The sequence below is a fragment of the Piliocolobus tephrosceles genome, chromosome 4 (assembly GCF_002776525.5).
Source record: "Piliocolobus tephrosceles isolate RC106 chromosome 4, ASM277652v3, whole genome shotgun sequence".
Classification (NCBI taxonomy): domain Eukaryota; kingdom Metazoa; phylum Chordata; class Mammalia; order Primates; family Cercopithecidae; genus Piliocolobus; species Piliocolobus tephrosceles.
Genome location: NC_045437.1, coordinates 114,755,472 through 114,782,943, shown reverse-complemented (window position 1 = coordinate 114,782,943; position 27,472 = coordinate 114,755,472). Strand labels below are relative to the sequence as shown.

Sequence of the window (27,472 nt, the reverse complement as noted above, 5' to 3'; positions counted from 1 at the left end):
CCAGTCGGGGGGACACAAGGGGACACTCTCTAAAAAAAAAAAAAAAAAAAAAAAAGCCATTGCTACACGGAGCTTACAGAGAGTGGGGCGTGGGGAGAGTGGTGTGTAAGCAGGGTCCTCAGGGCTTTGACAGGGGTGTTTAGGAAACTGTGAGGCCTCAGGGGATGCAGGTGAAGGCTGCCCAGAGGGGATGATATTTGAACTAGATCAGGAAGAATGAGTAGGAATTCACCAGGTGAGCCAGGGAGGTTGGAACGATGGTTCTCAGCTGGGGACATTTTTGCCCCTTGGAAGACATTTGTCAACGTCTGGAGCTATTTTTGACTGTCACAACTTGGGGAGGGGGAGTGCTGGCATCTAGTGGGTAGATGCCAGAGATGCTGCTAAACTTCCCACAATACATGGGACAGCCCTCATCACCAATAATTATCCTGTCCCAAATGTCAATAGTGCGGAGGTTAAGAAAGCCTGGGTTGGAAGAGAAGAGCATTCCTGACCAGGGATCAGCTGGTTCAGGTACCCACCAGGTGTTTACCGAGTGCCTTCAAAGCACTGGTCCTTTGAGCCTGAGGTTGCTCTATCGGCCACCTGGCCTGCCTGCTTCCCTTCTGCCCCCACTGACCTCAAGCAACAAGGGTGGTCTTCTTTAACATAAGAGCGTTATAGAGATATAATTCATATACTATAAAAGTCACCAATTCAAGTGACAAGTCCACAATTTTTAGGATATTCACACAGAGTTGTGCAACCGTCACCACTACCTGATTTCAGACCATTTTCACTATCTCCAAAAGAAACCTGTCCTCATTAGCAGTCACCCTCTATCCACTCCCCACTCCCACTCAAGGCTCAGCAACCACAGGTCTACTTTCCCTCTCTATAGATTTGCCTGTTCTGGGCATTTCACAAAAATTGAATCACACAATAGGTTTTGTGACTGATTTCTTACATCTGGCATGTTTTTAAGGTTCATCTATGTTGTTGCATGTATCAGCACTTCATACCTTGTTGTGGCTAAATAATGTTCCATGATATGGATAGACCGCATTTTCTTCATTCACCAGTTGATGGGCATTTGGGTTGTTTCTGCTTTTGGGCTACAATGAATAACGTTGCTGTGAACATTTGCCTATAGGCTTTTGGGGAGACATATATTTTCACTTTTCTGGAATATATGCCTAGGAGTACAATGGCTAGGTCACATGGTGATGAAGCTTTGACTTGGCGCCTGTTTGAGGAATTGCCAAACTGTTTCCAAAGAGGTTGCACCCTCTTACATTCCCACCAGCAGTGCGTGGAGGTCCCAGTCCTTTCCAAAGCTTCTTAGGTCTTTTGGATTCTAGCCATCCTTGTGGGTGTGAAGTGGTATCATTCTGGTTTTGGTTTACATTTCCCTGAGGGCCAATGAATTTGAGCATCCTTCGGTGTGCTTGTTGGCCATTTGTGTATCTTCTTTGGAAAACTGTCTATTCAGATCAGAGTCGCCTTTTAAACTTCATTGAGTCATTCCTTACTTGGACTGAAAGGCAAACTCCATAGAAGTCTATCAGGTGCCCTCCATCTGGCTCTGCCCGTGCCCTGTCTGCCTTTCTCCTCACTCAGCTCTGGCCAAAGCCTCAAAAGGGCCAGCTCATTCCCCACCAGCCCTTTGTACTCGCCAGTTCCTCTGCCCAGCTTGCCCTTTGCACAGCAGCTCAAGGATTAGCCTCAGAGAGGCCCTCCTTGTCCTCCCAGTCTCAAGGACACTTCTTCAGCCCCCCTCTAGCACACTTCAAGTTTCTTTTGATCGTATTTTCCTGTTTGATAAGATCTTGAAGAACTCCAGGTGTGACTACACCTTTGACTCACTGTGTGACCCTGGGCAAACCACCTCCCCGCTCTGAGCCTCAGCTGCCCCATTTGAAAACCAGAGGAAGTGGGACTGGCTGATTGCAAAGGGCCTTTCCAGCTCTGCCCTTATCTGATGCTGTGTGACGGCACTGCCAGGAGGGTGCGGGCCTGGTGCTATTGCTGTGAGAGAAGCGTGGTGGGAGCCAAGTTGGTCACGGACTGGAGCAGGCAGCATGGCTGGTTATTGCCAGCCCCTTGGGGACAGTCTGCAAGAGCTTGTGGCAGCTTTGACCTGGCACCCAACCTCCAATAACAGGAGGAAGGATTGCAAACACCTCCAACTCCAGCAAGGACTGGACACTTTGGCCACTTTGGGCTCTAGAATTGCCCATTTTTCCTGGGAGAATGATCTAAGAGCCAAAGCCTCTGTGAACATGAGGGCCACTCATTCACTCATTCGGTCACTCACCAAATGCTTCCTGGGGCCCTGCTTGTGCTCAGTCAGTCCTGGGCAGTGCACTGAAGATACAGCAATGGATACATCCGACACCTGAGAAAAGACTCCAGCACAGTGGGGAAGACAGACAGGTGCATGGGAATGCAGCAGGTAGACACAGAGCGTCTGGGTATTCCAGGTGTAGAAAGGGCGTGCACAAGGAAACAGAGCTGTAAAACGTCCAGGGGTGTTTAGAGCATTCAGAATGATTAGGCTTGACCTGAGACCCCAGGGCAGTGGGGGCAGGTAATAGAGGAATCAAGGGCGCAGACCTTGAAAAGTCCTCAGTGTCAAGCTGAGGTGTTTGGATTTTGTCCTGTAGGCAGTGGGAGCCACAGAAGGATTTTTTTTTTCCTGTCACCCAAACTGGAGTGCAGTGGTGAAATCACGGCTCACTGCAGCCTTGACCTCCTGGGCTCAAGCCATCCTCCCACCTCAGCCTCCCAAGTAGCTGAGGCTGCAGGGGAGCCCCACTATGCATGGCTGCTTTATCTTTTTCTTCATAGAGGCAGGGGCTCGCTGTGTTGCCCAGGCTGGTCTCAAACTCCTGGGCTCAAGAGATCCTCTTGCCGTGGCCTCTTAACGTGCTGGGATTACGGGCATGAGCCACCGCACACAGCCTGCACAAAAGGATTTTCAGCTGAGGATAGAGGCGATCCGGTTTGCATTTTCTAAAATGCCTTTTCTCCAGACAGTGCGGAGGAGGGTGGGGCTGAGGAGAGAGCAGGAGGCCAGGAACCTAATCAGGATGCCCTGGCTCTTTCTCTTCATCTTGTGCAGGGATGAAGGCCAGTACTCTGCAGCTGGAGAGGAAGGGACAGCTTCAAAGCTGAGAGGTAAAATCATCTGAAGAGGGTATGGGTTGAAGGAAAGGAAGGAATCTAAGTAATGAATGACATGGGAACAGCTGATGCCAGCCTCCTGGGGTTCCTGCTATGACCGAGGAGGCACAGGAGCTGCGGGAGCTGGCATTTGAGCATGGCATTTTCCAGGTGGCTGGAGAGGGGGAGTAGAGGCAGCGGGAGAGGGAGGTCCAGACCCAGGGATCTGGATATGCACAAGCGCAGAAGGGTGAGAATTAAAGAGAGTTAAACAGTGAGAGGCCCTGGATGCCTCAAGCACAGACGGTGTGATGGCAAGATGGGAGGGGAAACTGAGGCTGGAATGGGCAGGAGGGACATCCCTGCTTGGCATCAGAGGACTGTTAGAACCCAGAGCACGGGTCCTGGCTACAGGAACACTGACTGTTGCTTCTAGGCACAGAACACTCGCTGCCCTAAGAAAGCTCATTGCTAGAGCTAGAAAGTTCTCAACACCTTACCACACTCCCAGGGCCAGAGATGGGTGCCTGTCAGTCTGATTGTCAAACAGGCGGAAGGCAGATTCCCCCAAACAATTGACCAGTGAATGTGATGTCAACTGAGGCCAAGCTCGCAAAGCAATTATAAAATAGGGAAGATTGGTTAGAAAAGGACGAAGGAAATCCTGGAAACTGACCTAGCTCTCCAAGAACACCAGGAACACGCCAAGATCATAGATGGCAGCTGGCAGAGGACTTTTGCAGAGACCATAAGATATTTTTGTTTAGGAAAAAAAAATGAGCCAACAGTTTTAAATGAGATTTCATTGAAAAGTTAGGACATTTTATTTCAAACCCAGAAGATTTTACTTAACATCCAAATTTCCAGCTTCTGGAGAATGTGCAGCTCTGATGGCACTGAGCCCATAGTGGCCACAGCTGCGTAGTGGCTGCCCCTCCAGCTGGGCGCTACATCCCCACTGTGGGTGCAGCCTGCCATGTTTCACCTGCCTGCCTGAGCCCTGAGGCCCTGGGATCTGGGACCCCAGGACCAGCCTCATCCCTGTCTCTGCCCTGCTACCTAGAGGCTGGGCCAGTAGGAGTTCCTTGCCCTGCAGCCCCCAAACTGTGTTCCTCAAAGCATCAGTCTCAGAGAAGGCTTTGTGGAGGTGGGATCTGGGGCCTCATTTGGCTGTCTGGAAGCCCTGCTACCCCCAGCCCCTCTCAGTCACAGTACAGGTTGGCGAGTTCAGTCAAGTCCTCAACAGAGACCCCAGTTGACGTGACCGTCGCACTAAGGCACAGATTCCTTTTTTTGTTTTTTGAGATAGAGTCTCACTCTGTCACCGAGGCTGGGGTGCAGTGGTGCAATCTCAGCTCATGGCAGCCTCGACCTCTCCAGCTCAGGGGATCCTCCTCACCTCAGCCTCCCAAGTTGCTGGGACTATAGACATGCACCACCTCACCCTGCTAATTTTTTGTATTTTTTTGTTGTTGTTGTTTTGTAGAGATGAGGTATCACCATATTGCTCAGGCTGGTCTTGAACTCCTGGGCTCAAGCAATCCACCCGCCTTGCCTCCCAAAGCGCTGGGATTACAGACATGAGCCAGACACGAGCCACTGCACCCAGCCTCCAGATCCCTTTTTTTGAAGTAGCACCTTTAACAAATATCCACAGAGCTCATTTGGGACCCTACTGCCTCTTCTAAAGACTGATTAGATAGTTGTGTTTTTTCTTTTCACTTTTTGAGTAGATAAGACCTTCATGTGGTTCAAAAGTACAATATACAAGGTGTACAACGAAAGGCCTCATTGCACCCTGGCCACCATCTGCCCAGTCCCTGCTCAAAAAAAGAAGAGGTCTCTTTTGTTAATTTGTTGTGGTTTATTCTTCCAGATTTTCTTTTTGCAAGTAAAGGCATATATATATATATATATATATATGTAATGTATAGTCTTATTTTTGGCCCAAAGGGGAATATATTATACATACTATTTTGCACCTTACATGTTGTTTTTTAGTCACTGAAGACCTCACTCTCAATGTAAAAAACTTTGAATAAAGAAATGTGCGGGCCGAGCAAGGTGGTTCATGTCTGTAATTCCAGCACTTTGGGAGGCTGAGGTAGGCAGATCACCTGAGATCAGGAGTTCAAGACCAGCCTGGCCAACGTGGTGAAACCTCATCTGTACTAAAAATACAAAAATTAGCCAGGTGTGGTGGCAGGTGCCTGTAATCGCAGCTACTCGGGAGGCTGAGGCAGGAGAATCACCTGAACCTTGCAGGCAGAGGTTGCAGTGAGCCAAGATTGCGCCACTACTCTCCCGCCTGGACGACAAGAGAAAAAAACCATCTCCCAAAAAAAAAAAAAAAAAAAAGAAAAGAAAAGAAAAAAGAAAGAAAAGAAAAGAAAAAGCAAAAGAAACATGCAAAGAAGACAGAATAACCAGTATGACCATCCAAAATAAAACCACTAATACCATCCAGTCTGTCCTACTAGGCATAAATTTTTTTTGCTGTCCCCCCGCATCCCCTGGAAGTTGACAGATTAGGAGTTCATAGTTACAATCATTGTCTCCTTACAATTTGAATCCTGCTAATTTTTTGACTTAAATATAAGCATTTCCCCTCATTATTTCATAGTTTCCAAGAAATGATAGTAATAGCTATAGTAATTTCGTTATGACATAATTTAACCATTATTCTAGTTTTGAACATATAGGTCATTCCCAATATTGCCTATTGTCGAGAATATGGTTATATCTACAGTTGTTTCAAATATCTGTAATTGGGCAGAGTGAGCATCCCTAGAAAGTGGACCACCTAGGCCAGGAGATGAAAAGCCATGGTTTGGTGCCCCAGGGCTGGGACTGTGTGGGAATGAGGTTCTGGAAGGGGAAGGGCGGGCGGGACACAGGCACCTGGGAAGCTGGAGGAAGGTAGGTGCCAGTGTGGGCCAAGCACTGTGCTATGGGCTTGTGCATCACGCACGTGCAGTATTCACGCTCATGGTGTGTGAACAAAGTAGTGAGTGCTGGGGCTTGGCACACATTTTCCCACTGACTCTGCACAGCAGTCAGACAGTGGGGAACTGCAGGGATTTCCTTCCTCCAGTTGAGAAGTCTGAGGTAGAGACCCCCGCTGCCCGCCATTGCTCGCAGGGTGGGGGCACAGGGGAATGTTACTCAGGAAGTTGGCTCTAGAAGGGTCTTGATCTTGACCCCATACACCTATTAACTCCCTTGTGAGGCTGGGTTATTAGCCCCATTTTACAAGAAGGGAAATTGGGGCTCAAAGCAAAGTCATCTGGCCAAAATTGACTAACTGGTAGCAGCAGAGCTGGACTAGAACTCATTGCAGCTGCTGTGAACAATGCCTTTTTTCATGAGGTGCTGGAGACTGAGATGGGAGTCGCGGTGAAGGGCCGGCTAGGAGGAAGGGCCCAGGGTGGTCAGTGAGGAGGACTCCAGCCATTCTGCCGGCTGTCCGGGAAGAACTGCGTGCTCCCAGAAACAGAGCGAGGGTGACGGGCACTCAAAGACTCTTAGGGAAGGGCAGCAAGGTCAGGGCAGAGTTGTCCAAATCCAGAAAGAGGGTGGGAGAAGCAGGGGAGAGGGGAGCTCCCCAGCATGGAAGGAATGTTGAGGGCAGGACTCACTTAGTGCAGAATCAGGGAGCAAAGTGCAACAATGTCCACAAAGAGCCAATGGCACAGTTCCCCAGGAGGTCCCTGCCTTGGTTTTTGTTTTGTTTTGTTTTGTAAGGTAGGGTCTCCTCCAGCTCAGGCTGGAGTGCAGTGGCACAATCAAAACTCAATGCAGCCTCCACCTCCCGGACTCAGGCCATCATCCCGCCTCGGCCTTCCAAAGTGCTGGATTACAGGCATGTGCCACAGCACCTGGCCCCTGCTTTGTTGAATGCATTTGTTTTTGAGGTTCCAAAGAGACACAGCAGTAGAGAGGAGAGAATGATGAACCCTACATCCCCCTTTCCCAGCCTCACTATTTTCAGCATTTTGCCAGTTGTCTTTCATCCCTGCCACCACATAATATTTTTTGTTTGTTCATGTGAATATTTTAAAGAAAATCCAAGGCATCATAGCACTGTGCTTGGAAGAATTTCTTTTTTTTTTTTTTTTTTTTCAGACAGAGTCTCGCTCTGTCGCCCAGGCTGGAGTGCAGTGGTGCAATCATCTCAGCTCACTGCATACTCTGCCTGCCGGGTTCAGGTGATTCTCTTGCCTCAGCCTCCTGAGTAGCTGGGATTACAGGCACCCACCCCCACGCCCGGCTAATTCTTGTAGTTTTAGTAGAGATGGGGTTTCACTGTGTTGGCCAGGCTGGTCTCAAACTCCTGACCTCAAGTGATCCACGCACCTTGGCCTCCCAGAGTGCTGGGATTATAGGCGTGGGCCACCGTGCCTAGCTTCAGTGTTTGTGTTTATTTCTAACTGGCGAGCGCACGGCACCTCCCCATGGCTGCAGCTAGCAGAACAACAGAGCGAACACAATTCCTTAACATAACCCAATGCCTGATTCGCGTTCAAGTTTCCCCAATTGCCTCAAGATGCCTTTGTACCATGATTCTGTTCACATCAGGATCCAAGCAATGCCCCTTTTAATGCTTTCAAAAAGCACTAGAGCTCCACTAAAGAAATCCTGCCTTTACCGTTCATGGACTGAGCAGAACCAGGGAGACTGGATACTTCTGTAACTTGATGCTGCTTTTCCAAGGAGCCCAAATTCACTAACCACAGGAGCAGCTCCCTTGGGGTGACAAACTCTGATGCTTCCGAGGCCAGGCAGGTGGTGTCACTGCTCTGCTCCGTGTCACTCCCTGTGGGCTTGTGTCTGGCCAAACAGGCTCCTAGCACCAGGCTCCAATCCAAAGGGGACAGGTGGAAATGAGGGCCAGGGCTGTTTTTCAAGAGTAATTGGAGCCAGGCCTGTAGTCCCAGCTACTCGGGAGGCCAAAGCAAAAGGATCTCTTGAGCCCAGCAGTCCAAGGCCAGCCTGGGCAACATAGTGAGATCCTGCCTCAAACAAAATTATTATTATTTTTTAAAGTAACTGGAAACCTAGACTTCTTATATGAAATCTCCTGATTGTTAAAGGTTGGCGCTTAAAAAATATTGATAAACATTGTTTGAACCCAAAAGCACTCCCCAGTAGACTGAATTCAGCCTGTGACCATTGATTCCATCTTTGCTGTCCAAAAATTTGAAAACTAGGGGAGACACATGTTGTTTGAAGGAAATGACCTCCCCATCTTTGGAGGTAATCAAGGAGAGGCAACCTGGCCATCCATTGGAAATGCTGGACAGGGACTCTTCCACTCACAGTGACCACTAGGCTATTTCCTGTCCTCGATCCTACTAATAGATCATTCAGAAATCCCACAACTTCCCCTTGGACCAGCAGTGTGCCTGAGGGCACTGCCACAGCCAGGCTGCAAATGCAACCACCTGCCTGGGGCAGAACCCTCAAGACCCTTGAGCCCGCCAGAGACCCGTGGAGAGTCTACATGATTAAGCCTAATCCCCACCCTCATTGTTGGCCAAAGACTGGCCACATCAGGATGACAACAATCTCTTCCAGGCAGACAGCTGCCTGGGCTGGTTCTTGATTTGCTTTGCCAGGCCATATCCAGATTTGGGCCTGTAGCAATGCTTACCAAGCCTCATCTGAATGCAGTGGTGGGCAAACAGACATGGGACCTACCCTGTGGCACTTACACTCACCTGGTAGGGGCCAACAGAGAAAGAAAGAATGGCACACATGGGGTTAATGACAATGATGCCAAGAATGTATAACCAGACGTCTAATGTCTGTTGAGAGTGCTGCGTGGGGATGGGGTCGTGCTTTGGGGAACTGGAGGGCAGTTCTGTGCACAGAAGCCTCTGAGTGAGGAAAAGAGAAGTTGGGGATCCATATTAGAAAGTTTCCAGGAGCCAGATGGATTGCCCAAGGCTTTGTGGGGCACTGCATGGGCTTGGTTTTCCTCAGCAGAGCAGAGATTGCGTAAGATAATCAACGGGTATAAATGTTCCTGGCAAGGGTTATCTGTTTGCTGCTGCTATCTTTAAGGTGACCCAGCTGGTTGCAGGACTTCTGCCTGTAAGAGAAAGTTGTACCTTGGCAGAAGGGCAAAACCTCCAAGGAAGGGGGTTGGGGGAGAGAACAGAGAGGGAGGGAGAGACGTTTAGTCACCGGCAGCGCTGGTATCCAGTTCATGTGGCCACAGCTGCTACTGATGGTGGAGGTGATGGCGATGATGGTGGTGACAGCAAGCCTGGAAAAAGGAACTTGGACTTCTTCTCTGAACCTCAAAGCTTTTCAGAGACACACAAAAAAGTTTGCAAACACACACACATACACCCAAAGTGCCAGGTATAAAATACAAAAAGAAAACGATAAAATTGCCAGTATTAAATGACCAGTTGAACATCTGCAAATGTAACATTATGCCAGCTGGTCAAAGTCAGCCGCCTAAGTCAAATAGCTATATACAAATTATATTTTCTTTGCAAAGTGCATAAATTGCAATGTATTTATTATGCAGTGAGGTATGACCTCCCAAAGAAAAAGGGTGTAGAGCTCTGTAAATGTCCTTAAATGGCTGTGACTCATTGGCAAACACTTTGTAAGATAGTAAGCCCCCCATCGATGGAGATGTGCAAGGACAGGCAGAATGACTGCCTCTCTGGGGTGCTGCAGAAGGGCTTCCTGAACATGAGGAGCACTGTGTTTTACTTCCACCCAGAGCTCTATTTTACTATGGAGGGCTCATGAGTCCTTTTCTTCTCCCCTCCACATACACACATACAGTTGCTGGAAGAGACCTTTGAAATATTCTAAGCCCATCTCCACATTTTTCTGCTGAGGAAACTGAGGGTATGAAACTTGCTTGAGGTAACATAGCAAGTCAGAGTCACACCAGAGACACAAACTCAGGATCCGTATTCCCAGCCCAGCGTTCTTCCCACCCCAGCTGCTGCCCCTGGGCAGTTTTGCCCCTGGGTGGCAGGGATGTGGGCTTCCCTGAAAACATTGGCGATCCACATCTTACCTCCCCGAGAACCAAGGCAGACTATTCAGCTGTCCCATCTCACCCCTGCCCTGAAGACTCCCTCCCCAGGCCTTTGCCACACTCGCCAGCCCACGGCGGATGGAGGATTTTGGCCAAGTCACAAAACATCATAAACCTTAATTTTCTTATCTATAAAATAGAGATGGATAGTGGTACCCACATAATAGGGTTGTTGAAGAGATTAAATGGGATAATGTATTTAAAATATTTCAAACATTCGTTGACACTTTCAAAGTGCCCAATAAATGGGATATTACATTGTTATGATGGTTATTTTCAAATGCATTTAGCCAATTGAGTATTAATGGATTCCCCATTAAGTGCCTGTTAGGGAGCAAGGCGGAGTGGATCCTGGATCCTGGATCCTGACCCTCGCCAAGCTCTCATTCCAGTAGGGAGAGGCAAATAGTGAACCAATAGAGAAACACACTAAATGCTAAGAGGGCCACATGGGGGGGATGTTAAAGAGGGTGAATTGAGCTGCCTTGGAGGGGTCCAGGAGGCCCCTCTGCAGAGCTGATGTGTGTACCAAGACTGGAATGTCCAGGTCATCAGAAGGTCACAGACTAAGCTCTGGGGAGGAGCAGGTGTGTAGTATCCGAGGAATAAGAGCAAGGTTAGGGGAGCCAGTGTGCACCCACTGAGGCCTCGGGTGGTAAAAGAAGAGATGGAGGCCGGGCGCGGTGGCTCAAGCCTGTAATCCCAGCACTTTGGGAGGCCGAGACAGGCGGATCACGCGGTCAGGAGATCGAGACCATCCTGGCTAACCCAGTGAAACCCCGTCTCTACTAAAAAATACAAAAAACTAGCCTGGTGAGGTGGCAGGCGCCTGTAGTCCCAGCTACTCCGGAGGCTGAGGCAGGAGAATGGCGTAAACCCAGGAGGCGGAGCTTGCAGTGAACTGAGATCGGGCCACTGCACTCCAGGCTGGGCAACAGAGCGAGACTCCGTCTCAAAAAAAAAAAAAAAGCGGAGATGGAGCAGGTTGCCAGAGCCGGCGGTAAGAGTGCGGAACAGGACAGAATTGGTGAGGTAGTAGCAGGCAAGTGCTAGTGATTCAAGCGCCAGAAGCAGGGAGGCTGGTGAGGACCTGTCTCAAAACTTCAGGCAAGAGAGGGTGATGGCTCGAACTAGGACTAGGACAGGGGCAGCTGCAAAGGAGAGTAGGTATGTGTGTGCATGTGTGTGCATGAGCGCATTTCACAGGCAGAAACGACAGGGTTTGCTGATGGGTTGGAAGTCAGAGGTGAAGGAGAGATGGGAATCAAGAAGAATGCGGGCCGGTCGCGGTGGCTCACGCCTGTAATCCCAGCACTTTGGGAGGCCGAGGCGGGCGGATCATGAGGTCAGAAGATGGAGACCATCCTGGCTAACACAGTGAAACCCCATCTCTACTAAAAATACAAAAAATTAGCCGGGCGCGGTGGTGGGCGCCTGTAGTCCCAGCTACTCCAGAGGCTGAGGCAGGACAATGGCGTGAACCCGGGAGGTGGAGCTTGCAGTGAGCTGAGATCGCACCACTGCACTCCAGGCTGGGTGGCAGAGTGAGACTCCGTCTCAAAAAAAAAAAAAGAAGAAGAAGAAGAAAAAGAAGAAGAATGCCTAAGTGTATAACCTGAGCAACCAGGTGTTTGGAGGCTGGGGAGAAGCAAGTTAGAAAAAAGAATCAGGGGTCCTTTTCCAGCCCCTCACTTCATGATTTATATGCACTTTGTGCCCACAATATGCAGAATAGACAAGTCTACAGAGACAGAAAGCAGGTCCGCGGCTGCCAGGGGCTAGGGAAAGGGAGGTAGCGGGAGCGACTGATAATGGGAGCAAGGCCTGCTTCTGGGGTGATGAAAATGTTTTGGAACCAGAGAGAGGTGGTGGTTGCACGACATGGTGAAGGTACTGAATGCTCCCCAACACTGCACAGTTTAACATGGTACATTGTATGTTATCTGAATTTCACCTCAGTTGGTTTTTTGTTTGTTTGTTTGTTTGATGGAGTCTCACTGTGTCGCCCAGGCTGGAGTGCAGTAGCCCGTGATCTCCGCTCACTGCAACCTCTGCCCTCTTGGGTTTAAGCCATTCTCTTGCCTCAGCCTCCCGAGTAGCTCGGATTACAGATGCCCACCACCATGCCTGGCTAATTTTTGTATTTTTAGTAGAGACAGAGTTTTGCCATGTTGGCCAGGCTGGTCTCGAACTCCTGACCTCAGGTGATCCACCTGCCTCAGCCTCCTAAAGTGCTAGGATTACAGACGTGAGCCACCACACCCGGCCACCTCAGTTTTCTTTTTTAACGTGAAAGAGAAGTAAAGACTTTCCCAAACAAAAACTAAGGAATTTTGTCATCAGATGAAGCTTCAGGTTTCCATATCCGCTGTTGGCAGAGGCCGAGCAAATGGTGTGAGTCTGTCACTGATAAGGAAACATCACACAAGAACTGGTCACACAGATCAGTGCCGAGGCTGGTTTCATGACTTCTGCGGGAGGGTGGGCCGGGGGATACGGATGTTCAAAGCCCTGCCTGCGTCTTTACTGTGGCTGTGTGGCCCCAGACAACTGAGCTTTCCAAACCTCAGTTTTACCATCTATCAGATGGGAACATGAAAATCTCTGCTATCCAAATACTATTATTATCATCTGTCAGGTGCCCGGCACGTGGTAGGTGCTCGGGAAATGGAAGTGGCCAGGGTCTTTGCTTCAAGTCCAGGTCCCCCTCTCCCTCACTACGATGCCTAGGGGATGACACTTATCATCATAAAGTGTCCACTCTGACCCTGCCATCTAGCGCTGAGCTGGAGGACACACGTCTCAGGGGTAGTGAGACTCTTCCCAGTCTGTTCCAACACCACCAGTTACAGAACCCGCCCCCAGTTCCAAATTCCAGACAACATTCAGATCCATTCACTTTTCAGCCTGTGCAGAGGAGTCCCACTGGGGGCTGCAGAGCTTGGGACAAGACGTGCTTGAGGACAGAAGCAAGAACAAGCTCTGCCTTTGCACCCCTCCTGACTCAGAAGAAATAAAGGGGCAGGACCAGCGCTCCTGGGAGGCTCAAGACTTTCTTTCCGATGAACAGCCTCAATCAGAAGTCTTTTCCTGCCTATGGACTCTGACCAAATGTCCTGCCAGGAAGGAGTTAGACACCTGCAACCACAAAGATGAAAGACGTTTGGATGTGACCACAAGGGAGGAAGTGTCTTGTGCTGTTGATACAACTGCAATCACACCATCTCTTTTAAAAGCCCAAGCCCTCTCTCTACCTACAAAGCCAAATATGTGGAGGCCATGAACGGGGCCTCTGGAGGCTGACAGACCTGGGTTCAAATCCTGATTTTGCCACTTACTGTTTTTAAAACTTTGGACAGTTTCCTTAATTTTGCTGAGCCTCAGTGTCTGTGTTTGTAAATGGGAAAAAAAAAAAATTTCTTTCCTCACATTGCTGTGGTGAAGATTAAATGAGATAATGCCAGGCCTGTCATAAAGTAAGCGTTCCTTATATGCCAATTTGTAGTAGTATTTTCATGAGTTGTTAACTGGCTGAGATCTAGAAATATGGGGTCCCATATCTGCTGCCAGTTCCCTGGGTGATCTTAGGGCTGAGGATTGAACCTTCAATGACTCCTTATTACTTTCAGAACTAAGTCCAAACTCCCAAGCATTCCATCCCCAGCTACATTTTTCTCTTGAGAACTAGCTGGAGAGGTTGGTGGGGGCCAATCACACAGGGCATAGCAGGCGTTGCTATTTTTACACTAACAACAAGAGGGGAATTAGAAAGCCGTGGCATGCTCAAAGACCAGGACAGTTGGACTGCAAAACCTGTGCAATGATTGAGAGGAGAGGATGAGCCCTGAGGGCTATGAGCTTGGAAGTAGAGGACTTTTCATAAAGGGGCGTCTGGACTGAGTGGACCAAGCATCAACTCTCGCCCAATCCTAGCCTGGAGCCCATCTCAACCTTATGGCCCTGTCCCACTCCTAAGCATGAGCTAGTCCTCCAGCTTCCATTCCTTTGCGTGTTGTTCCCTCTGCTCAGCATACCTTTCTCCTTCCATTCTCCACCAGTCAAACTATATGTCTATTAGGTTTTGAGTAGGTGATACATACACAAGGTGAAAAGATTGAAAAGGTCCCAAGAGACACATGGTGGAAAAGAAGCCTTTCTCCCATCCTTTCCCAGCTCCCATTTCCTCCACGGAGACAGCCATCCCTACCCTTTCACTGCTGCCTGCCTGAGCCGGTCCTTGACCGATGTTAACGTGTAGATGCGTGGGTATGCACACATGTGTACCCCTTGTGCATATCGCACTCAGCATCAGCACACTTTTGGAGGCTCTCCCATCAGCCCAGCTAAGTCTTTTGTACAGCTTCACTGCGTTCTGTCATGTGTACGTTTACACTTTCCAGACTTTGCCAACACAAGCAGTGTTTTGGGGAATCACAGGCAGATTCCTAGAAGTGCAACTGCTGGGTCAGTATTCTGAGTGATTTTAACATTAATGGGTTTTCCAGACCCAAGAAAATGCTTCCTTCCACAAATGCATGTGTGTGTGCTGGAGTACACACTCTGGCCCACACACAACCATGCCCGCACTTGCGCACACACGGAGCTGTTGCCTGCTACTGCCCTCAGAGCCAAAGCACCAGTGTCCCAGTTCCCACGCCTATGTGGCCTCCACCCACAGCTCTTATTAGCCATTTCCTGCTGTGTCTGAACTTCTAGAGGATTGGGACCACCACACCTGTTCACATGTATCCCCAGCCTCTGCTCCCAGGCTTGCCTTGGGCTCCTGGGCAAAGGCAAGAAGGAGCCCGAACTCCTAGCACATAATGGGTCATCAACACTTGTTTTCCAGGTTTTTTTTTTATTCATATAAATTTATGGAGTACAAGTGCAATTACGCAACATACGTAGATTGGCATACTGGTCAAGTCAAAACTTATCATCTCCATCACCCAAGTAATGTATATTGTACTTATTAAGTAATTTCTTATCACCCACCTCCTCACCATTCAGAGGCTCCATTGTCTAGCATTCTATGTGCTAAGTCCATGTGTACACATTTTTTACCATCCACTTCTGAGTGAGAACATGCAATATTTGACTCCAGTTGCACTGGAGGATATTATTTTAACTAAAACAAGGCAGACACAGAAAGTCAAATATTGCAAAAGACAGGATTTCATTCTTTTTTATAGCTGAATGATTCGGCATTCCATTGTGTGTGTGTGAGTGTCGTATACCACTGCTTCTGTTTCTTTTTTCCGTCTTTTCTTTTCTTTCTTTCTTTGTTTTTTTTTGTTTTTTTTTTTCAGGTTCTCACTCCATTGCCCAGGCTGGGGTGCAGTGGCATGATCTCGGCTCACTACAGCCTTGAACCCCTGGGCTCAAATGATCTTCCCGCCTGGGCCTCCCAAGTAGCCTGTACTACCATGCCCAGCTAATTTTTAAACTTTTTGTAGATACAGGGTCTCCCTACGTTACCCAGGCTGGTCTCAAATTCCTGGCCAGTCCTCCCACCTCAGCCTCCCAAAATGCTGGGACTACAGGTGTGAATCACTGCACCCTGTTGCCTTTTCTTTATGCAGTCATTCACTGATGGACGTGTAGGTTGATTCCATATCTTAGCTACTGTGAATAGTGCTGCGAAAAACATGAGCTCAGATATCTGTTCAATATATTGACCAGCATTTCTTTTTTTTTTTTTTGAGACGGAGTTTTGCTCTTTTTGCCCAGGATGGAGTGCAATGGCGCGATCTCAGCTCACTGCAACCTCCACCTCCCGGGTTCAAGCGATTCTCCTACCTCAGCCTCCCGAGTAGCTGGGAGTGCAGGCATGCACCACCATGCCTGACTAATTTTGTATTTTTAGTACAGACGGGGTTTCTCCATGTTGGTCAGGCTGATCTTGAACTCCCGACCTCAGGTGATCCACCCGCCTCAGCCTCCCAAAATGCTGGGATTACAGGCGTGAGCCACCGCACCCGGCCGACCAGCATTTCTTAAATGAAGCTGTCCTGCCATGTTAAGTGGGAAGAAAGGGCTCCCTGGGAAGACCAGGGATTATTTCAGCTCTGACCGTCTGGACTGAAGCCAGGTTGGTCAGCAGCTTAGGCTTGGAGAGGCTTGTCTTCCTTGCAATACTAAAATAACTCTCTACTTCCTTGCAACCCCAAAATAACCCCTCCCAGCCCATTTTGGGCGGCTTCTTGGGGACTGATGCTGGAGTCACTTTCCAATACCCTCAACAGGCACCTGGAACATTTGAAGTGGTTGATTACAGGGGAAAAGTTCTGAGAATGAATAGTTCATGAGAATGAGGAACTGGGCGGTGCCGGGCAGCCACCTGCTCCAGCCCACCCCCAGCTGCCACACCCCCGAATCCTGATACAAAGCAGGAGGTCAGGGACCCTGTGCCCCTTTTCCCACCTTCCAATCCCATCACCCTCTGCTCGAACTTCCCCTCCACCTGCCGGAGACGTCTCAGGGCTCTTGGGATACAACCCACCATCTTTCTCCTCCAAACATTCACAGCGGCTGTTCTCTCTGGAATCTGCTTGTCCCGTGTCACTCAGTTACCTTGTTCCCATCTGTACCGATCTCAACTCGAATATCGCTTCCTTGGGGAAGCCTTCCATACCGACACCATGATACATTCTGGCGGCGCTATTTCCCTTTAGATAACCCTTAGCACAGCTGCCATCAATAAGCAGCTCCACCGTAGGTCCCAGACTGTGTCTCCTCCCACCCCTGTGATGGGCGCTCCAGATGTGTCTGCTGTGCTCACTGCTGTAGCGCAGTCCTCAGCACAGTGTCCTCACCTGGAAGCCGCTTGGTATGTGTCATGCTCATGAATGCTGTTTGCTGGCCATGCAGCTTTAGCCAATGACAAAAATGTTACTGGTAAGAACCTACCACGTGCCGGGCAGTAAGGGTTTTCCATCCCTTTACTGTCTTTATTTCACAGCCATCAAGTGAAGGAGAAGGTAGTAGCATCACCATTTTACAAATGAGAAAACTGAGGCTCAGAGAGTTGGAAGTCACGTCCCAAGGTCACAAAGCTATTTCAGCAACAGTGCTGGAATTGGAACCCAGATCTGTCCAATGTCCAGGTCCTTGCTTTCAGCCCACGGGCTCCCCTTCACTCCTCACGGTGTCTGTTCTGTAGAGTAAGGATCAAAGCACCTGCTTCACAGGGTTGCCATGATGCTCGCCCAGCAGGGGCATCAGGCACAGTGGTCGCTGCGTGGATGCTATTTTCTTTTCCTGTTGTACATTACTGCCTGGAAAATCAGATTTATCTTTCAGGCTGAGTGAGAAGGCCAATCAGGCCTTCACTGATTCCCCCAAATTGCTGGCCGCTTGGGTGCAATTGCCAGGCTCCCACAGGGCTGTGTCTGGGGTTTAAGTACTTAAACCACAAAAGGGGTTTCACTTCCCGCTGAAAAGAGGAAAGAAAGTATTGGACTTGATTTGGTAAATTTGGAGGGGGAGCACATCCCAGTCCCCAGCTTGGTTGCTTTTCTAGATGGCCTCGCCCCTCTAGTTTTCAAACCGAGTGCACACCAGCGGCATTTCTTCTGTGGTTTCATGGGTTGGGGCCAGTGAGAGGGAGGCTGTGGCATCAGGCAGACCTGGGGCTGTCTGCCAAGTTCTACCTCTTTCTGTGGAAAGGTTCACCCTCCAAGCCCTGGTCCTCTTCACCACTAGGTGGAAAGATAGAAGAGAAGAGTGGTATTTTGTGTCTCACCACAACTCAATTCCTGGGAAGACACATTCTCATGGTGAATCACCAAGGACTCCACTAAGAAGAGAGCACTCCCAGGGCCTTGAAAACTCAACACTCTGCCCAATGGGATTTAAAAAACACCCCCTTTCTGCCCACCTCAGAAAGCACAAGCCTCTGCCTGAGGTGAGTACAAGGGAGGTAGAAGTGAGAGAGGATGGAGAAGTTACCTCTGGAAGACTTCCTGGAGGAGGTGACAGAGGAGGCCAGGGTTTGACAAAAGGGTAAGAGCTCTCTAGGTAAGGAAAGGCCTTCCAGGCAGTGAAAACAGCATGTGCAAAGGCACAGAATCAGAATGGGCCTGGCACTTCTCAGAATTAAATACCGCAGAACCAGATCAACGCTACAGGCAGCAGGTGCTGTACAATCTAACTCGGTACAAAGTGCAGAGAGGTTACTCCTGCTTTTAGGCATCTAGGAGGACTCAAGGAGACAGGTATCTGAGCTGGGCCTTGAAAGGAGAGTGGTTGAAGTGAATACAAGGAAGAGTGAAGCACCAGGCATAGGGGACGCAAAGGCAGAGACAGGAGGGAGAAGGCATGCTGCATCTGGGGACATGCTCGGTTGCCTAAGAGTCTGTGAAATTAACAGGCAGATGCTGGAGTGCTGGGTGAGACCCTGTTGGAAAGACAGGTTGAAGTCTGATCGAAGAACGGGCATTAAATACAGGCTAAAGGAGTTTGAGCTGAATTCGAATCCAGTCTCTGCCGCTTTCTAGGGGAATGACATCACCTGGCCTCTTTGAGCCTCAGTCTTCTCAACCGTTAAACGGAGATAATGATTTTCCTCACTCGTGGGGTTATGAGGATTCATTAATATTTTATGTACTATGTGTGGTGTCGCTTTGCCCAGGGCGATCCTGCAGGACAGTTGTGCCGTGGTTCGTTGAACCTTCTTCCCCCTGCACATGGCAGCTCAGATTGTTTTCCATTCTTGCCATTGCACATCTGCCAGTGGACATCCTTGTGCACATATCCTCATGATAGCAGTTGCATTGCCATGGGCTGGGCTCCCTGAAGGATGGCTTAGATCTAAGTGACCTAGAGGGCCATCCATTATGTATTGGAAATTTTAAAAGAAGTGAAGGAGAAGCAGTTGCTCAGTAGCATGTATGCTGTGTATGGACAGTGGCCGGGGTGTGTCCATGTGCATGCAGAGGCATGAGAAACACAGGAGGCCCCCACATACCAAATGGTCAGCAGCAGTCACTTCCTGGTGCAGGGGCGCAGGTGTGCGGTGACCCTGATTTTTGGCCCTTTCTGTACACCTCAAGGGTACTTGGCTTACTGGAATAAACCTGTCATCACTTTAGAAGTTTGAAAGGACAGTTTGAGAGACTATTTTTTGTTAGCTACGATGGTGACAATGATGGTGACAAGGATGACATGATTCTTCCTCACAGGCAAAGAGAAGCCATTGAAGGTTGCTCCATAAGGGGATGACATGGTCCTCTAAGGCAATCCTTCTGCCCACATGGGACAGGAGAGGATGGGAGGGAGACAGAGTGCTGTACAAAATCACCTGCCCTCAAAAAAGGTGACCAGAACTTACGGGAGCTGGGCTTTAAATAGGAATACAGCAGAAGTGGTTCTTCTTTGAAAACTCCGTGAAGAAAGGACTCACAGCTGTTTTGGTCATCACTGTCCTCCCAGCACCTGGAGTAGCATCTGACACATTCTGGGTTTTCAAAGAAATATGTGTTGAAAAGGACTGAGGAAGAGAAGGAGGGGCGGGAGGGGAGAGAAGGAAAGGATTTTCTAATTATAGGAGAGGCTGGTTCACTCAGATTTGAAGACCCCTCATCCAAACATAACTCAAATGTCAGCCTAATGCCAAAATACCTATACCCGGCTGTTGTGGTAAGTCAGAAAAAATTTTGATGAGAAATAGGGATTCTCAAAAAAAATACCCTGATTGCTACCCCCTCCAAAGTTAATTAAGTGTGGCGGTGAGACCCATGCTGTTTGGGCTATTTATATAATGAAAAGATCTGCTAAAAATAATACCCGGAGGTTCAGCTGCCAGGACTGGTGGCTGAGCCAGGGAGGGTGGCAGAAGGTGATCGGGAACCCTGATCCCTGCACGAACACAATCGTTATGATTGAATGATGCTTCTCGTATTCAGGTTGCAAACCGCTCCAGGAAAGAGCCTGGGAGAGGCTTAATTTATGTTTTATGGAGATTAGCTTGCTTCTGAGAAGAGGTTCCGCCATCAACTCGATTTCTGCACACTCTCAGAGCTCAGGAGATTGCCTGCTCTCTGAAAAACCAGGAGAAGCTGGTAGCGAAGGACCGGGGCGCGGAGCAGGGCCTCAGCTTGTTTCTCGCCAGCTGGAATCATATACAGCCACCACTGGCAGGGAGCCTTGGAGATTATCTGGTGACCAGGGGCTCTTATTTAACCAAGAGGCATTGCACATGCAGTTACTTTATTGAAGTAGTGTTTGCACTACTTCAATAGTGCAAAGGGAGGAAGGAGAAACCACCCAAATGCCCGTGAGAGGGTGATATGGTGATGATAGGATAAACCTATTCATGGTGAGCCTCCCCACAGACTGTTATGCAACCATTAGAAGGATTGAGTGAGTTCTGTCCCTGCTGACCTGGATGTGGGATCACGTGTTCTGCCAAGTAAGACCAGTAAGATTTAGAGATGTGTTCAGAGCAGGGGTGGCGTGGATGACAGGTGACGAACTGCAGACTAAATCTGGCCCTCTGCCTGGCTTTGTACAGCCTGTGGCTAAGAATGGTTTTTACATTTTTAAATTTTGGAAAAAGATCAAAAAGAGATTTTTGTGACACGTGAAAATGATACGAAATTTAAATTTCAGTGTTCATTACTGAAGTTTTGTTGGAGTGCAGCCACGCTCTTCTGTCTGCACGTCATCTGCATAGCTGCATTCTCACTGCAAAGGCAGAGCTGAGCCGTCACAGGCTGCTAGGCAGAACATGTTTATTACCTGACCCTTTGCTGAAAAAGTTTGTTGGCCACCGCCTTAGAGTATGATGACATTTTGCCAAAGAGCAGCACCAGATACTATTCTCAGCACTTCAGAGGAGTAGATTCGTTACATTTGTTTATTCATTCATTCATTTTATCCTTTATTCATCAGATGCTTAATGTCTGTCTGTGGGGCCAGGCACCAGGAACAAACAGATGCAGGCCCTCTTCTAGTGGAGCTGAAAGTCTGTGTCTAGATCCTTCTTTTCTCAGTACAAGCACTTCCAGCTTTTCCAACTCTTCTCACAAGTCTCAGTATCCAGCCCCTTGCATCCTGCCTCCCTTCTACCTCCCCATTATGTATCCTGATTGCCCGAGTCCCTCCCAAAGAGAGGTACCCAGACTGGCCCCATACTTCCTGGGGTCTTACCAAGAGGTTGAGATCTAGTAGAAGGATACATCTTGAATCGGGTCATGCTTTCTATCTGGTTTCAAGGTGCTTAACATCCAACCTTTGCCTTTTTAGCTCCTGCCCTCCACTGACTCCAGAGAGGGAGATCCCCAATACTTGACTCCATCACGCAGATGGGAGCGGGCACCAGCTATGGAGAGGGATACAGCTGTGTCTCCACATGACCCATCCTGCATGACACCAAAGCCACCGCCAGACAGTGCCTCGGATTCTATGCAAAACCTGGGGAGCAGAGACCTACCCCAGTCCCGGGAAGAAGCTAGCTCTGCAGGGGATCATCTGAGGACTGGAGTTTGATCCATGAACCTGGCTTCAAGGCTTTGCTTTTCTCTATTCTTCATTCATATTCATTCCCAACACCTTAGAAGGTGTTGCTTAATTTATTTCTAGAAAAGCAGCCCAGAGTCAGTCACTGAAGCCTCTTCCCTACCCCCCGGCCAAAAAAAAGAAAAAATTGGACACATTTTGGCTCTGTTGGGAGCCTGGAGTCCAGTGGTTGGCATAATTGTCACATTGGGAGCGGAGAAGAAGCAGCCAGGGGCCCTGGTCAGGGGACCGAGCCATAGGGCCCCAGCATGGCACCCAATGGCACAGCCTCTTCCTTTTGCCTGGACTCTACTGCCTGCAAGATCACCATCACCGTGGTCCTTGCGGTCCTCATCCTCATCACCATTGCTGGCAATGTGGTCGTCTGTCTGGCCGTGGGCTTGAACCGCCGGCTCCGCAACCTGACCAACTGCTTCATCGTGTCCTTGGCTGTCACTGACCTGCTCCTTGGCCTCCTGGTGCTGCCCTTCTCTGCCATCTACCAGCTGTCCTGCAAGTGGAGCTTTGGCAAGGTCTTCTGCAATATCTACACCAGCCTGGATGTGATGCTCTGCACAGCCTCCATTCTCAACCTCTTCATGATCAGCCTCGACCGGTACTGCGCTGTCATGGACCCACTGCGGTACCCTGTGCTGGTCACCCCGGTTCGGGTCGCCATCTCTCTGGTCTTAATTTGGGTCATCTCCATTACCCTGTCCTTCCTGTCTATCCACCTGGGGTGGAACAGCAGGAGCGAGACCAGCAAGGGTAATCATACCACCTCTAAGTGCAAAGTCCAGGTCAATGAAGTGTACGGGCTGGTGGATGGGCTGGTCACCTTCTACCTACCGCTGCTGATCATGTGCATCACCTACTACCGCATCTTCAAGGTCGCCCGGGACCAGGCCAAGAGGATCAATCACATTAGCTCCTGGAAGGCAGCCACCATCAGGGAGCACAAAGCCACAGTGACACTGGCTGCCGTCATGGGGGCCTTCATCATCTGCTGGTTTCCCTACTTCACCGCGTTTGTGTACCGTGGGCTGAGAGGGGATGATGCCATCAATGAGGTGTTAGAAGCCATCGTTCTGTGGCTGGGCTATGCCAACTCAGCCCTGAACCCCATCCTGTATGCTGCGCTGAACAGAGACTTCCGCACCGGGTACCAGCAGCTTTTCTGCTGCAGGCTTGCCAACCGCAACTCCCACAAAACTTCTGTGAGGTCCAACGCCTCTCAGCTGTCCAGGACCCAAAGCCGAGAACCCAGGCAACAGGAAGAGAAACCCCTGAAGCTCCAGGTGTGGAGTGGGACAGAAGTCACAGCCCCCCAGGGAGCCACAGACAGGTAATAGCCCTAGCTGTTGGTGCACAGGATGGGGGCACCGGGAGGGGATGCTACTGATGGGAATGATTTAAGGAGCTGCTGTTTAGATGGTGCTGGTTTCTGTTCTAGGCACTCTTCATGAGCACTTTGTAAACACCCTCTTGCTTAATCCTCCCAACGGCCCCCAAAGGGAGAACTTATTAGCTCCATTTTAAAAGGAGCATTTTAAAATTCTCAGAGGACTTGGCAAGGACCGCACAGCTGGGGCCTGAAGAGTGGCCACCTGACTTTGGAACTCGTGAGCCGTTTTTCCTAGCTACATTGTCCTTACAATTAGGAGTCTTATGTTTGAAGCCTGACTGCCACTAAGGAGTCGTAAGTGTTCAACGAACCCCTCCAGGATAGCACTCAAATAACCATGTCACCAATGCTGCCCCTTGATGGGGCTGTTGTGGGTTTAAATGAGAAACTCAGCTCAGTTCAGCATTTATTGAGCACCTACTATGCATCAGCTCTTACCGTGGGGGTGTGTAAGTTGGTGGGGAAAGAGGCCAGTGGAGTCAGAAAGGTGGGGCCTTGAAGGTAGCTGAGTTTGGGCATGATACTGTAGATTTTAGGAAAGGTAAAAGAGTTAGAAGCAAGGGTAAGGGTAACTTAAGCAGATCTATGCTTTGGAAAGAGGGCTCTGGGTACTCCTAAGATGTGGACCAGAGGATGAGACTGTAGATGAGGTGGTTGTGGCACTGACTCATGAGAGAGGAAAGAGAATAAAGCAAAATCAAGGAGGCCATAGATCTTAAAAGCTTGCAGACTCTCGGATGTTCAGAGTGCGGGAGATGCGAGTGAGGACCACAGGATTCCCTCTCCTGAGGGCACCAGGCAGAAAAGATGCACAGAATCAGAATGAGATTTGGATAAATTCACTGGTGACAAAGCCAGTGCAGGATCTTAAGGGAAACCACACCAAAGACCTGAGTGGCACCGAGGAAGCTCACTGTGGGGAGAGGCAGCTTACTGGTCTGGGCTTTCGCTGCTGAGAGGAGCAAATGAAAGGATGCTCAGAGGATACCTAGCACATAGAAGTTGCTCAATAAATGTTGCTTTCCTTTCTCTTCCCACAGACCATGGCTTTGCCTTCCAGGATGCTGGTCTGTGGAACTGACCCTTTCATTCATCTGTTTGTTCATTTGTTCATTCATTCATTTGCAAACATTCATCCAATTCCCACCACATGCCAGGAATTATGATGAATACTGGGGATGTAGAAATGAGATTTTTTTGGGTTTATGGTGATGAAGTTATGGAAAATCAGTGGCACAGCCCTGGTCTCAGCTCTGCCAGCACTCACCTTGTATCCTGAGCAAGTTCCTCCCCATCTCAGGCCTCGGTTTCCTCATCTCATAGAGAGTTGACCTACCCTCACCAGGCTTCCTACTTGCCTTCCAGAGTTGCCTGAAGCTCATGTGAGCGAAGGGACACAAACATGCTCTGCCGTCTCCCAACAGGACATAAGTCCACGCTGGAGCACTGAGCATCAGACTCAAGAAAAGCTTGTGTGGATGCTGCAGACCCACCAACAAGGGTTCCAGGTTCTGGAGTTGTGGGGGCAAAACTGCCTAGTGAGACCCCTGCATATTCCCTCTGGTCCTTGTAGCTGCCACCCCCATTCCCAGGGGTGGAGTGCCCCTCCATAGACTTGAATCTGGGGCCCTCTGCTCCCTCACCACTGTCCATCTGAAGAAAGCCTGTTGCTCCTGCATTGAACTGTGGCCTCAGGCCCTGGACCCTGCCCCTCAAATCCACCCTCCAAATGCACACCTGGAAACTTCCGCTTCCAGTCCTGATGGGCAAAACGCCCACCTACCATATCCTTGGCAATCTCTTATTCAGGAGGCAGCTGGAGTGCAGAGCCTACTCAGTTCACAAAGCTTAAAAAATAAAAAAATACAGGGATGTGGTTCGGCTAGAAGGTGGTTGCCGCTCCTGGGTTTAGTCTTGTGTATCAGACTCAAGAAAGACTCAAGGCAGACTCACTTTGTGTTTGCCGTTACTGGTTGGAGCCCTGGGTTAATAAGCCGCCTTTTCAGTGGAGTCCTTGAGCGAACCTCTTCATTCAATAAGCACTTAACAGCAATAGCTAACATTCACTGAGCACCCACTACTGGCCCGTTTTCCATGTCTGACATTGTTTCCAGGCATTCATTGTTCCTCGGGGGCATCCTACCCCCACCCCTGCACCAAGTGCTAAGGGCACGAAGTGAGATAGAGCATCTCCCACTCCCTGCCACCCTCGGCCACCTGCAATTGCTCCTGGTCTGGTCTAGTTAAGAAGCTGACTGGTCAGATACAGAGCCACACATGCCAAGGATTGAAGCCCGGATGGGGCTGGCACGTGGGCCCAGGAGCCCATCCCGGAGAGTAGACCTCTGAGCTTTTAAATGCAAATGAGAAAGACCCTTCCATCCAAGGCAGGACTGGACCCTTGAGACTCAGGGCCTCACTTCATCCTCCACACAACCCTGTGAAGCAGGGACTTGCTTAATCTCCACTTTACAGATGGGAAAACTGAGGCTCACAGAAGTCAAGTAAAGTGCCCCAAGGGACACAACCCAAAATTGCGATCTGAGCAACAACAGAAATAGCAGCACCTGCCATAGACTGTCCTCTGGGTGCCCAGCATGCTGCAGGGTATGAGTGTCCATCTCCTGTTCTGATCCTTGCGGGCACCCTGGGTGAGGGGCTGTGAAGAAAGCAAGGCCAGCAGAGAGGTGGTACCTGCCAGGGTCATACATGCAGCCATGGAGGCAGGGCCAGAGCCAAGTCCAGGGCCCATGTTCCTGGAGAGCACAGCTGTGGTCTGTCCTCCAGTGGTGCAGGGGCAGACGGCTTTGGCAGAGAAAGGTTGGGGAGCCAGTCAGAGGGCCCCACACCATGGTTGAGGGCATGGAGGGTGGAGGTAGCCAAGAACAGCCAGAGGTTGATACTCCCACCAAGACTGCCAGGGTGATCAGGGCCTCGTGTGTCCCTCGATAAGCTCGGCTCCCAGTTTCCCTGCTGGCTGATAGCATGTCCTTCCAGCTCTCCGTCTGGGGACAAACCTGCACTGACCCAGAGCCCTTATCACTGCCAAGACTGGGCTGTCTGCCTGAGCCAAGAATTCCAAAGGGAACTGAGCCAGCCTGCCCTGGGTGGGGTGGCGGCACCATCGGCCAAGGGGTGACTCCAGAAGATAGAGTGGCCAAGCTGGCTGGTCCTCTCTTCCCTGTGGCCAACTAGCAGCCACCCCACAACGTTCCTGCCCGGCCTCTACGAGTGCTCTTTGCAGCACACCCAGGGCCACTCACCCCACAGTCAGGGGCCCCGGCTGGTCCCACCATTCAAGAACCTGCTGGCCGCCTTGTGGGCAGATACCATCTGCCCCTCATCACCCCTCATCACCTCTCCCCTGTCTCCTCTCAGATACCCCTGCTCCCAGCCGCTCCCTGTCTGCTCCGTCACTCACAGTGAGCTCCCTAAATCATGAATCTCAGTGTAGTGCCCTGCTCAGGACCCTCCTCTGCCTCCCACGGCCGCCTGCACATAGGTAGTCCTGTGTCCATTTCCTGTGGCTGCCATAACAAATCCCCACCAGCCTACTGGCCAAACATAACACACGTTATTCTGTTGCAGTTCAGAAGGCCAGATGTCTGAGATCAAGGTGTTAGCAGGGCTGGTTCCTTCTGAAGGCTTCCAGAGAGCCTCCCTTTCCTTACCTTTCCCCACTTGTAGTTAGCCTGCATGCCTTGGCTTAGGGCCCCTCTCATATCACTCCAGCCTTTTGCTTCCAAGGTCACGTCACCTTCTGCTCTGCTGTAGCCAGCTCTCTCCCTCTACCTCCTTGTTAGAAAGACACTTGCAATTGCACTGAGGCCCGCCTGAGTAACCAACCCATGCTACTCTAGAGCCCCAGCTCACATTTCATAACGTCATCGAATCTGCAAAGTCCGTTTTGCCACATAAGGTAACGCTCTCAAGGGATTAGGATGTGGACGCGTTTGGGGGCCATTATCCAGCCTCCCACAAGTCCCAACCCTCTGGCCCATCCTGATTTGGTCCCTGCCCACCATCTTGCTGCCTTTCCTGCCACCCACCCAGCCCCATCCACCACCCTCTGCCCCAGCCAGAATAAACCACCCAGAGCTCAGTGAGAAGCATTTACCAAGGACTTGCCACCTGCCAGCACTGTTTGCGGTAGAGCAGTGAGCAAGTCTGAGGCCCTCTTCTCATAGGAATGTTACTCTACAGCAGGCATTCTCACAGTGTGGCCCCCACCCGCAGGGGACTCCCGGAAACAGAGGGGCTGGCCTGGGCCGCCAGCCTTAATGAGTGGCAGAGCTAGAATTTGAGCCCGAGTCTCTCTGATCCCAAAGCCTAGACTCTAGGATGAAATGCTC

The 27,472-nt window shown here is 50.0% G+C and overlaps 1 protein-coding gene across 8 annotated transcripts in view; it reads left to right on the top strand.

Annotated features, from left to right (window-relative positions):
• The window catches only part of HRH2 (histamine receptor H2), a 53,548-nt gene that overhangs the window by 4,093 nt on the left and 21,983 nt on the right, over positions 1 to 27,472 (top strand). For 6 of the 8 annotated variants that reach the window (XR_002725007.3, XR_003309813.1, XM_023185156.2 and 3 more), the window contains exon 2: positions 21,464 to 23,060. Coding sequence is in view for 5 of the 8 variants with exons in the window: in XM_023185156.2 (XP_023040924.1) it covers positions 21,985 to 23,060 (1,076 nt within the window). In the remaining 3 variants the exon portion in view is untranslated. Of the gene's footprint in view, positions 1 to 21,463; positions 23,061 to 23,168; positions 23,415 to 24,485; positions 24,846 to 27,472 lie in introns of those variants that run through there. The other 2 variants (XR_003309814.1, XM_023185161.2) reach the window with 2 other exon arrangements.